At 34.0% G+C, this 13293-nt stretch overlaps 2 protein-coding genes across 5 annotated transcripts in view; one reads left to right on the top strand and one right to left on the bottom strand.

Moving 5' to 3' along the window:
• Nucleotides 1-13293, top strand: part of LOC117324345 (TNF receptor-associated factor 3-like) — a 20995-nt gene extending 7702 nt beyond the window's left edge. For 3 of the 4 annotated variants that reach the window (XM_033880147.1, XM_033880144.1, XM_033880146.1), the window contains 4 exons: nucleotides 10990-11596; nucleotides 12132-12236; nucleotides 12872-13030; nucleotides 13161-13293. In XM_033880147.1, the coding sequence (XP_033736038.1) occupies nucleotides 11327-11596; nucleotides 12132-12236; nucleotides 12872-13030; nucleotides 13161-13277 (651 nt within the window). In that variant the 5' untranslated portion in view covers nucleotides 10990-11326 and the 3' untranslated portion in view covers nucleotides 13278-13293. Of the gene's footprint in view, nucleotides 1-7218; nucleotides 7292-10989; nucleotides 11597-12131; nucleotides 12237-12871; nucleotides 13031-13160 lie in introns of those variants that run through there. The other variant, XM_033880143.1, reaches the window with a different exon arrangement.
• LOC117322782 lies at nucleotides 482-1552 on the bottom strand. Its single transcript, XM_033877722.1, has 3 exons — nucleotides 1470-1552; nucleotides 1308-1369; nucleotides 482-1049 (listed from the first exon to the last, which is right to left on the bottom strand). Exons 1-3 carry the CDS (start codon nucleotides 1550-1552, stop codon nucleotides 556-558), a joined length of 639 nt encoding a protein of 212 aa, XP_033733613.1. The 3' UTR covers nucleotides 482-555.

Raw genomic sequence — 13293 nt, 5'->3', positions numbered from 1 at the left:
GCGTGGCCAATTGACCGACTTTGATAGCTTCTCTCTGATTGGTCAATCCGCCACAGTATGACACGTCACTAACGGAGGTCACATAGTACTTAACAGCGTAGTTGTAGCACTGTAAAACAATGTTTCTAAATATATACGATATTGTACCATGGTTGCGGCTATTTTTCTTTGAAGTTGACTGTTGTATAAATCTCGATAGTCCGAGAAGAGGCGGAGCCTAGGCATACACTAACTACCCCGATACATTGATTGGGGTGGAGCCTAGCTGTGCAATAAGTTCCAAGTTATTTTTCACAGTAAGACTGAAACAATGTTTATGTATCGATTTACAGTCATGTCCCAGAGAAAAATCGCTACAATCAAGATGCAAATTACAACACTGTTCATTTTGAAAAACAAACAAAAAATCTGTTTATTTCATTTTTAATACATGTAATATTTGTTTACAAAATTATAAACAAACAATTTAAAGGTTATAAGACTATACCCGATGTCTTCTTAAAAATCATAAACACTAATGTCACTATGCCACGTCTTCAAAAATCGTTTAAAAGGTCACTTGTTTCCGACATTAAAAGTAACTTGACAGTTGTTAAAAAGACTTCCTGTCGGGAGATAACTTATATCACTGAGAGGCACTGTAGCACGTTTGGCAGTGGGCTCTTCTTGGTGAGTTTTGTTTTCGGGACGTTTTCTTTTCTGTGGAGGATCTAACACCGAGGATACTTTGCGTAACACCGATTCGTCAGCTGACTTGTATTTTCTCACAGCCTTTTCTGACCTATGTCCAGTTCTGTTCATGATCTCCTGCTCATCAACCCTGGCGATGTAGAGTTGTGTTGCGCATGTGCGTTTTCCCGAATGATTGGTATAATTTCCACTTAATCCCGCGCCTGCACAAATAATTTTCATAAGATTTCTCAGTTTATTAACTCCTACCGGTTGGTTCCCAAACCTCGGAGGTGTGCCAGGTAATGCGCGCCTGTAGAATTTCCCAGAGACTAGGGCCTGCAGGTACTTCTCATACAAATCGACTATGCAGCGTTCACCTACAATGGTTAAGATCTAAATATTAGAATACTTCATTATAAACTTGTGATAATAATAATATACAGTTAAAATTAAGCGGCTGTTTTTCTTTGAAAGCTTTTAAAAGTGCATTGATGGTAATAAAACTATTGCGAGACAGTATAAGCAGTACATTTATAATTAATGAATGCGGACTGCGGATTTGAGGATTAACACATTAGTGAATAGAATAGTTCACAAATAGTCTAGTGTTTCTAATTCTTATATATTTTACTCACCTTGGTTACTGTAGTGTCTGATATTCTTTATGTCGATCTCTCGCTGCGCCCAAATCCGACATCTTTTCTAAATAACAACTCTCCTATTGGAAAGTTTATGGTACATGTACTGTGTCGCAACGTGGGAATTTGACAGATGATTTCCGTACTGCAGAATCTCACCGTGAGAAAGCGGGTGCGGTCGAATATGATTGGTCAATGACAAAGGAACTAGAATTTGATTGACACAAAGTGGGAGGTGCCATGGTACAAGCCAGTTATTGAAATCATTACTCGTGTACCCGAGTTATTTGTTGAAGGGGCGGGGGACTCGGCGCTGACGCGCCTCGTACCCGCCCCTTCAACAAATATTTCGGATACACTCGTAATGCTATTCAATAACTATAACGTAAACGTGTTAGAATGGGGATAGTATGTTGTTTTTCGTAGCTATACTGGCGATTAGAACATGAAATTTGGTTTAAACTCTCGACCTATCGGTCTCGAGTTCAAACCAAATTTCATGTTCTAATCGCCAGTATAGCCACTCAAAACAACTTACTATCCCCTAATTTTATTATTATTTACCTCCACATGGACACTTTTATTCTATATATATATATATATCTGTACAGCACTTTTGATTCTTAATTGACATGTACATACTAATGTTTGTACCTATAACAATAGATCGCCGAGAACTCTATTCATATTAAACCATACGTCGCGAGTGGTACGGTTAGCAAAAATCATTTTGTGTAATTCGTTTTCCTCGTAGACTGATCGCGCGGGCGTTAGAAAATTGAAATCATCGATAGAAATGAGACCTTTGAATTTTGCTCTTTCCAACTGAGATCTAGAACTAGACATACAGTTGAGTGTAAGCTAACCTTTACACCCTAGTGCACTACGTTTAAACTACAGGTAAACTAGTAGTGCACTACATTTAAGCTACAGGTAAACTAGTAGTGCACTACGTCCAGTCAGGTGTGACCACAAATTCCCCACATACAGGTAATGAACAGTGCCACTGGACACCTGTGTTAGATACCTGTAGTTGTTACATATACAGACCTGTGTAAATTGACTGCCTTATTTCTGTCATCCTGACTTTACCAGGTATATTTAAATGTTGATAAAATTTTATCTAAAATTAACTGAAAATAAATTGACTGTGGTTCTTATATGATATATTGCACAACAGGAATTAAAACTCATATCAATTGGATTTTTAGTGGGGTTTTATCAATATGTTTTTTGAAAAGATTTCATTATAGTGTAAAATTAAGGTTTATCTTCCTGATTTCAAAATTTTGATGCTTTTCATTTTTCTTTAGATGTAGTTAATATACATTTTATATTAATGATTAATTCTACATTAGGCCTTGATGACTGTTTGTAGATTTTTTTCTCAAGTACACTGTATATGTATGTATATTTTAATATTTATTATTTTATCAGACAAACATATTTTTAAATTCAATATATTGTTACTTCACTAATATCTGTTAATTCAACCATGAAATCATTTCATAGTACATAATCAAGAATCTTAAGTTTCGAATATAATTATATTTATGTGCTGTAAGAGACATATAATAAGTTATATACCTGTACCTTATGTATAATTGGTACTCTCAGGACATGCTTGTTGTCATGGCCACCTGGGGCCCAGGGCCCAAACCCCACCTCACCACCACCTTATGGACCTCCATAACACCATGTATCAGGTGAGGATCAGTCTTAAGGTGTGCCTGTTTTAACACCTGGCGAAAGTTTTGTCAAGTCCCCAATTACCCTCCAGGGGTCCATTTATAGCATGCTGTGCCAGGCTCCTCTGCCTTACCTACCTGTAATTAGCATCTAACACTACCCATATATAATATCTACCTGTGGATGTTTTTTCAAAAATGTCTATTTTTTTTGTTTTTGTTTTGTTTTTGTTTTTTTTGTGAATCATCCAAAAAAAGAAAATTATTTTTTTATACATTTTTCTTCACAATAAAGATATTCAATAAATATAGTTTATAAGCTGATTTTCTTTAATTACAAGAAGAGGTAAAATCCCCATCAGTTATACATTTTAAGGTAAAGAACAATTAATCATTTTCTTAATGCAATAGGGAAACACTTAAATGCTGATCAAAATGTATCCCAAAATTTTGTTTTTAAACAATATTGCAAAAAACATGTTAGCATGAACTGTAAAAAAACTGAAGGTCCACATGATCCATATGTTTTATAATATATTTGTTAGCAGGCAAGTTTATAGAAGAAAATTATGAAATTACGAATACAAGTGTTGTATAATTCAAGTGTTGTATGACAAGTAGAGCTACAGATACATGAACATGTATATGTGCTATATAAGCTTAAAACTGTTACCCTCCCCCTCCCCAAGTTTGCCAGTATTTCATAACAAAAATGACATTAATTGTTCCCTCAGGCCATTATCTCATTCTGTGTTACCTGTAACTGATACATGTACCTGGAATCAGATCCAATATGTTAGATCTTCTAAGTATTAGATACCTGCACACGGGTACCATGTACAGAAATTTCAACTTTTTCAGTAAAGGAAGATGGAAGGTGTATTACAAGTAACATATACCTTTGATAAACTTAAAATTTTGAAATGTAGAACTGTTGTGATCACTTAATTACCAGTAGATTCAAAGAAAACTCTTTATTTACCTGTTAAATCAATGTTTAATCAATTTCTTCATGTGTTCAGGTTTCTGACTTTAAGCATTGGATGTATACACATAGAATGTACAACATATATTATGGGCTGAATAAGGTTTTAATATGCGTACTATCACATCAAAAATGAAATTATGAATATGCTGCTTAACTTAATCTGATATTAAAACTACAATGACAATTAAATGTATCAAATTGAAAATGTTCAAGTCACGATAATTGTTTTCAAATGTTTTATTATATATTTCATGTGATGAAAACCAAATTACTGGAATTATACATGTGAAATATATAACTGATTAATCAATACAAAATATAAAGTACCAAAAGATAAATTAAACTTGGCTTGAACAATTTAACTTAGTTAAAGGATTTATAAAGTAAATTTGTCTTAACCTAGTTACAGTGTATAATTAACAAGAATAGAAAGGTTGAAATATAACATCAAACTAAACTTCCAAAACCTTTTTAATAACTCTATGTATTTATGGGTTTTACTTCCGCTTGAATATAACTGCTGGATAGCCTTATATATACAGTACAGGTAAAAATCACAGGTAGCCTTGGGTACTGCCCATTACATGTATGGGGGTTTTGCTGTTCATCGCCTCTTAGGGTGTAGTGCACTACTAGAATAAAGCTTCCTAATGTTTATATCATAAAGTAACTTAACGGATATTGACACAAAAAGTGTAGCAATATATAAATTTAAGTATCAAAATGCTTTGTACCAATTTAGTGAGATATAATATATTTATGTGATCACCCCTATAAGCTTCCGTAAATATCCCGCACTGATTTCACTTATGTAGGCTATACATGTTACCGTAAAAAAATGTGATCGTTGTAAATTAATACACATAATCAAACTGTTTTTCACGTGTCTTTTATGCATCAGTTGATAGGTACACTTAACAGGTTTGAGCTCTGTCATTATATATACACCGCCTGGTGTTGTCATGTGTTCTTGGTTTCTACTTATAGATACATGTAACATCTGTGAGCGGTATCTATAAATACACACCCACGCACATATATGCTTATAGCAACACACCGCCTGGTTTCCCCCGTGTCTTCTATGTTTCTATGTATAGATACATGTAACATATTTGAGCGGTATCTATAAATACACACACACATATAAATATGCTTATAGCAACACACCGTCTGGTTTTCCCCCGTGTCTTCTATGTTTCTATTTATAGATACACGTAACATAGTTTGAGCGGTATCTATAAATACACATACACTGTATGTGTCATGTCTTCGTGGTTTCTATTTATAGATACCGTAACATGTGTGCGTAAATCTTGTGAGTTTCTGTTTATAGATAAACGTAACATGTTTAATTTTTATATCATATACATATATAACTGCCGAATTTTCGAGGCAATCTGCCCCTTTATCAAAAAATAAGTAAATTACAAACGATCACATATACATTGTACAGGAACAGTTACACATACTTACTAGATAAACAACGAACAATACCTTTATGTTTGTGATAATGATCCCCTCGGTCGACAATTCAATCACAAAAGACCTGCTTGTATAAGTTAGAAAAGTATATATGGTATCAATGAATAGTCAATTAAAAGGTTTTTAAAAAATATGACAGCGCGAGTCGAAGCGATATGTCGGTGTGGGCCGCTGTATACGACCTGTAATTAGTATGTATTGAGGAGTATAAATATAAACACAGCATTACGTCAGATACTGTAATTAGTATTTATTGAGGAGTATAAATATAAACATATCAGTACGTCAGATATACTACGATATTCATACAATGAAAAATAGGCTAAAACATGTAGGTACAGTAGTAAAGGCCAGCACACGTCGTACATGAAAATACGAATACCAAACAGTTTAGTTTTCCAGTTTCTATCTATATCGTACTGTTTCTATAAATAACTATATCAATATAGACACATGTAATTGCTGGGTCTATTTATAGAAAAACATTTGTATTAAAATGAAATCATTACCCATTGTGTTGCAATTAACAAAAAAGTAAAGTAATTCGTTTATATTTATTGTAGTAATTACTTTGAAAAATTAACATCAAAGTTGGTTAGATTTCTTATTGGCTTACTGGTCTATCGCTGAAATAACAACTAGGGACGGTGGAAACCACAACCTACATGTAAATTTATTCAGTTTTTTCCTGAGATAATATTTTACAGTAATTGATGAATTCTAACTTATTCCCCTATCGTCCCCTGGTCCATCAACCCAAAGGGCGTGACGGTGATCAATTGAAATAACTTTGGCCTGATCCCTAAGATTTGCCAATAAATGTGTTCTTTCACCCAACGACGTTGCAAGTACTTTGTCAAACCGCGTTTGATTAATATTATGTTATATATCTAATCTATCATTAGTCTTTGTGGCAATAAATCTTGACAAGTTTTGAGCATTCTAGATAAAAATAAAAATAGATATCTTTTAAACGTGTATATTTGCATCATTATAACTTGTTCTCGCATCATAGTTATCGTGGCAACAAAAACAGCGACAATGACATCAAATGCATCACCTAGATATAAAGCAGGTTCACTTACCGCATCGACCATGAGTTGGGAATTAGTACCAAGCCAAGTCTCTGTCCTTTATATAGTCGTACCATAAAAACCAAAGGCATCGTCGGTACCGTGCGGGCCGAAGATGGGCCATAGAGCAGGGTGCTATCAACTAAGCCTCTCTTAAAACAGCTTCGAATTACGAACTTATATATATATCATATATCATGATGCAGGGTTATCTTTAATTCACTGAAAGCATTTCACGTGAACGTTGTTACATGCAACAACAAGATAAATTCCATATAAGATGGTTGATGAAATAGGTCTTGATTTATTGTCAGAATCAGTATTTTAGAATTTAGTATTATTTACCGTAATATACAGACTATCACTCACCCTCCTATATTGCATAGAGTATTTGCCCTCATACACACACCTAATTATAAATTTCTACAAACCTTCATTTACCATCTTTTACACAACAGCACTTTCCAATCTACCCTTCTTACGCTGTAAAGAGGAAAATAAAATAATATTTCTAAGTTTGAAGCGAATGATGGCCGCCTTCTTGGGAATTCGATTACATGTATTACACTCTCACTCTGAGTAATGTGTATTTATGTGTGTAACCACATTCAGCCTATCGCTGGCATGCTATTCGCCTACCTTTGATATCTTCCCATACACATATACATGTATATAGGGTCGACAGCTCACCCAGTATGCAGTGTGTAGTACGGTCACATGAAGGGATTACGATACAGTTTTACAGGAGAAGTAAGTATAGTCTATATATATATGTAAATTTAACTGTTTGGATTGGTCTGGTCACACGGTTTACATTATAGATTTAGAGATAAAATATGTTTTCGAAATTCGAAAAATACCATATCTTTTATTTTACATGTGAAACAACATATCTGGTATGTCACATGAATAATATAACGAAGTAACGTGTTTGAAAATACAGTACATTATTCCCCCTTCTGGGAAAGGTTGTGCTTATCAACTATATAAAACATCCTAATATGGTCATTGATATATGATTTAACTGTACAAATCTATCCCTATCAACTGACGACATAATTTTATACTTCGTCACACGGGATAGCGATGCGCATGTCATGCATGTTAATGATACAATAATCTTTGGTTGATTTTTTTTATTACGTCACAGTTATATTGATAATTTATGATGAGATTTCTTTCCAAAAAACCAAAACTGAAATATCTACATGTATAAAGTAGACAAGAAACAGAAAATTAGAAGATGCAAATAATTGTACAAGTGCCTTACACTTTAGAAACGTAATATAGGGAGATCATTTTTAGCTCTCTGGACGGAGTCCAGGAGAGCTTACGCAGTCATTTTCATGTTTTTGCCGGAAGTAGAATTATTAAAATTTTGTGGACAGAGGATATCAGAAACAGTGGGACTGTCAGAATGGATTTCAAGACACATGATTGGGGTCGACACGAACTAGATTTGACAAGAAATTTGAGTTGTTAAATGTTTTCATTTTCGAGTAATCGTCAATTTACGATGTCATTTTGGACATATTCGGTGTCACAGGGACATGCCGAACGTTATTCTGAGGAGTTATGAGGCAAAGTTCCTATATCAACCCACTGTAATGTGTATATAGTAATGTGCTGCAACACACGTATCCCTGTGCCGCTGCAAAAAATGCTGCTATGCGTGTTACTTTATACACATTATGTCGTCTGCTACAGTGTACAGAGTGTCTCGCGAGGTATACGTATACGTCCCTGGCAAACACACTGATATGAAACATTACTATGTGAACGGATTTTGACAATATTTCGTCATGTTATGAAGAAATGTCCATAGTTTCTTCTCATAATATTTATTTATTTTTCCGTTGAGTATTTATGGAGCAATACAGAATTGTCTACACTGATAATTTCCGTGTGACGCCATTTCTCTATATGACGTTACTAAAATAACGTCAATATGGCGTTCAAAAAATTAGATATTGTAAAAAAAATATATGATTTCTCTAGTCATATACATCGGAAAACAGTGAAAATATTATGAGATGAAACAGGAAACAATTCTCTATAAGAGTACAAAATTTCATTTAAAACGATCAATACATAAAGTCAGGAAAATTCATTGAAAAAGTTAAAAATACAAAGAATATATAGCAAAATTAAAAAAAAAAAAAAAAAGACTAAAATTGGCACGTTACTGTATCAACGTCCAGAGAGCTACGAGGCCCTTGGCCTCTTGTTAAAATATAATATGGGGAGATCATTTTTAAAATATAACATGGGGGATCATTTTTAAAATATAACATGGAGAGTTTACTGAATAAACGCATTACTCATACGCCTATATCACATACATGTCCTAAAAACATTACTGTGTTTATTACTTCCATATCAGACGAAAACTTTTAGACGCAAATAAGAATTATGTATGGAAAAAAGGTTATGAAATGATGTATATGAATCTAAGGTTAACTTCATATGCGATATGGTGGGTGTAATTTGCTGGAGTATTGGGACAAGGCTGCCAAAGCGATTTAGAATAAGACAGCTACTTAAAAGATTCAAATATAAAAATAAGTAAAATCTTTTAAATATCAATCATATTATTCTTATCAATATTTCGCAGAATGATGTTTCAATATTCCTATTGGCCGTGTTTAAGCATACGAGATCCAACATGGACATATTTAGTAGTGGTGATTGTAGAACGTGATGTACTGGGCCCGAGGAATCTAAAGTAAAAACATATATGTCATATGGTTGTGTATCCCAATCACTCTTACAGTTACACAGACACCGTTACATATGCATAATGATAAAGTAAGGGTACATAACTCTGTTGGTACGATGCATGGTTTCTGCACTGGCGTGAAGTACCAGCTTTGTTATTATTTTACGAACGAAGAATAAGCCAGATATACACGATATACACGATATAAACGAAAACAGGCTTAATTGGATTCACTGTCAGAGGGGATAAATATTCATAATTATTAAAGAACAAGCACCTCAATCCATAATTTAAAACAAAACATAAGCCTCTATTTATTGATCCCGATGTCAAAATCAACACTAGAATATTTACATATAAAGCAGGCTTGTGGCCGTACCTGCAGATAAGACATATGTTGATCTGATTTTCGTCTGTAAACGCTATTGCATTTCATGTTCGTGATGTAACTCGGTTTGGCCTAAACCTTTATGGAAGGTGTTGGCGATAAAAAAAAACCGCTTACCTTTCTGAGACATATTTACCTTTTTCTTTCCCCTTTCATTTTCAGGTGTCTCTATGCTCAACTTATATTTCCATATTTTGTTCTTGTTTTATCGAGTCTGTGAGTTATGGTCTCGTTTCTATGTCAGTATTCTCTGTTGTTTTTCCATCAGCTATCAGTCTTGCCTAAGATTACATACCTGTCCTCACAGTATCCCGAATTCGGACAGCTCGATTGATTTTCATTTCAAATTATTTTGATGTCAACACGAAAGGATTTGGCTACATACTCTGCCTATACTTTTGATAAACTGGGTTACCCTAGCCAGAGATGTAAATATTCAAATAAATACTCAATTTAGATAGAATCACAGAGATATATTATAGACAAATACGCAGTAACTCAATGAATTAATAGTGATGTAGGGGAATTAACTCGGAAATATGTTTGTTGAATTACATAGAAAAACAATCTAGGGGTCCCTATTGTTGTACAGTAAAGAATTCCATGACCTCCCTTGAAAGAGTTGAATTAGCCAACACCTTTTCAAATAACCGCTAGGACCTGAGATCTTATATCTGGTCTCTGCTACACGTGTTCTTAATTATGCTATTGCATGAGGAGGATCACTGGATAGCAGGTGGGGGATTCCGGTCAATTGAGCTCTTGTTTTCTATGTAGATGAAATGACACTTTAGTGATATACGGTTAAAAGTTGTTGATATTAACGTCACCAAGTAGAAAACCAGATTCCTGATATAACTTTTGTTCAAAAAGATAATTACATAATTTTTCAAAGATATTATTTCTGATGATCGTACAAAAGTAATATGTGATCGATATTGGTGTAGAGTTTGATACGTAATTAATTAGTCCTCTAACCTTGATGTATTAATTAACATTTGATAGTTTCCAGGAGGGTGGAATGTTTCTTGCTTCTAATGTGTTATTAATGGAACTTTAAGAAGCAGTACAACATGTGAATGGTCACTATATAGTTGTGTAAAAGGCATTTCACGATGAATTCTAAATCTCATATTTATAAACATTATAATCTGATATACCAGCAGATTTAGGAAGTGAACTATCAAAATATTGGTACTGAACCATGCCGTTATTTACATTATGTTTGTTAATTGCTATTCGAGGCATTATAATTATAATCAGAATTATAAAGCACAAATTACTAGGTTCCATGATACTGTATTTATATGTAATATGTTTCTTGCTTTCCGTTTTTTACAGTGTGGCCATACTTCACAATGAAATCAACTACCTGTGAAATGATCATTCTATCCGGGTTGAACCTCCCGGCCTGTCATGAAATATGAATGCGACATTGAAAGTAATAAATATATTGAGGCTCGACCATTTCTAGTAGCCTGCGAACATTATGCATATATATTTTGGCATGGAAGCATACGATTAAGTTTATTTAGACTACTGCTAACAAATTCTGTATTTGTCAATCTTATACGAAGATTTTTGTTTTATTATTTTTTTTTTATTTATTTTTTTTTACTTATTCGTTTATTTTATTTTTAGTCGTATTTTAGTCGTTTTTGTTATAATATTTAAAACAATGTCACTAGAAACTGATGGTGAAGATGAGCTGGCATCTATCTCGCCAACATTTAAATCGCCACTCATGAACCCTGTCGGAAAACCGCAGTTCATATCAGACCCGAGTGAGGACAATAAATGTTCAATTTGTCAGTCAGTATTAGTAAACGCTTTCCAGCTGCGATGCGGCCATCATATTTGTCAGGACGATATCAAGTTCATCTTCGAACAGAATGACACAGGCAAATGTCTTGAGCAAGACTGTGGGGAGATATTTTCCAAGGAGGATGTAAGTAGTCTCATTTCTATATGGGATATTTCTTACGTTCTGCTACATGCGATTGTTAAACTAATTATTATGTACCTCACAGTACACTGTTACTGTACACAATACATGTTAGGGCATATGTTGTTTGCTAAGTCAATACTTGTTAAGGTGTATGCTATTTGTTGGGTCAATACATGTTAATGTGTATGTCGTTTGTAGGGTCAATACATATTAATGTGTAAGTCGTTTGTTGGATCAATACATGTTAAGGTATATGCTGTTTGCTAAGTCAATACTTGTTAATGTGTATGACGTTTGTTTGGTCAATACATGTTAAGGTACATGTTGTGTGTAGTTTTCGCAATGTTTTCTTCGCCATCTACCTACTTCTTATATATTAAAGTATCATATGATTATATGATAAGCAGAATGCCTGTCGAATGTTAAGTAATGCTGTTTTACGTATCTGATGACTGTCAATGTGGTATTACGATTATAAAAAACAATGTTGTCCTTAACAACAATTCGATGATAGTTTATATAACATCTGTTTAAGGTATTTCCAGATGCATGCAAAAGGCGTGAGATATCGAATCTTGCGGTATATTGTCCCAACAAGGATCTAGGCTGCGAAGAAAAGCTACCCTGGTCAGGTCTAGCGGTGAGTATACTCCAGAAACAGCTGAATGGTATACATGTAGATGTATCAATTATTTGTTTGAAGGTGCATAATCCCCGACTGAGAGTAATCAGGATCAATTAAAAATAATAACAGGCCACTGTATACCATAAGTTGCACACCTCACGGTAGTATGCATCAAATTATCAAAGTTTGAGCTTCTCTTTTTATCTTGTATTTAAAATGTAAAAATATTCAGTGACACCGGGAAGAAATTGGGCGGTAATATTGTTGTTTTCTCATTTATTGTTATTTAGATGTTTTTCGATTTAGTCACTGTGGTAATATGCCTTTCTGTGGAAATGTATCACCGGTGCAGTATATCACAGTAAAAATCACTTTGACTTTCACAATATGTTTATCATTTATAATTTGAAATACTGATGATACTTATATATTATATCTCGTATACTTATAAGTATAAATTACTTTGACTCTTATAATATCCTTATGATTTATGATATAATATATAGATGATACATCCAGGTGAACTAGTAGTTATCTTACCAAAGGTCTATTATATCATTTCACGATGATCGCAAACCCTTTAAACTAGGTTTCAGGTACCTAACAGGAAACTGGTATTCATGCATATAATCAGTGTATCATTGTTGCAGACACACGAAGCCATTTGTAGCTATCAAGAAAGGCATTGTGATAAATGTAGCCAGCAAGTACGTCTATCAGAGCTTGAGGACCACACATCAAACACATGTGAATATAGAGAAATACCATGCGAATACTGTCGGGAACGAATCAGCATCAAGAACATAGAGGTAAGAATTCCCCCCTGCATCAATCAAAATTAACAATATTGTTGATATTTCGTCTTTAACTCATTGCTAAATTCTCAGTTTAAGAAACAGTATAATGATGAGTATTATTATCATATTTTCTATTAAACAGCATCATAAGAATTCGGAATGCCAGCATTCTCCCTTGGGGTGTCCTAACGGATGCGGAGTTCAGGGCATATTACGTGAGGAGGTAAGTACAGACAGGAGGTGGTACTCGATATGGTAGTGGATGGAAAATAGAG

The sequence above is a fragment of the Pecten maximus genome, chromosome 3, assembly GCF_902652985.1.
Source record: "Pecten maximus chromosome 3, xPecMax1.1, whole genome shotgun sequence".
NCBI lineage: Eukaryota > Metazoa > Mollusca > Bivalvia > Pectinida > Pectinidae > Pecten > Pecten maximus.
The sequence above is the reverse complement of the archived record's forward strand: the minus strand, read 5'-3'. Positions and strand labels throughout refer to the sequence as shown.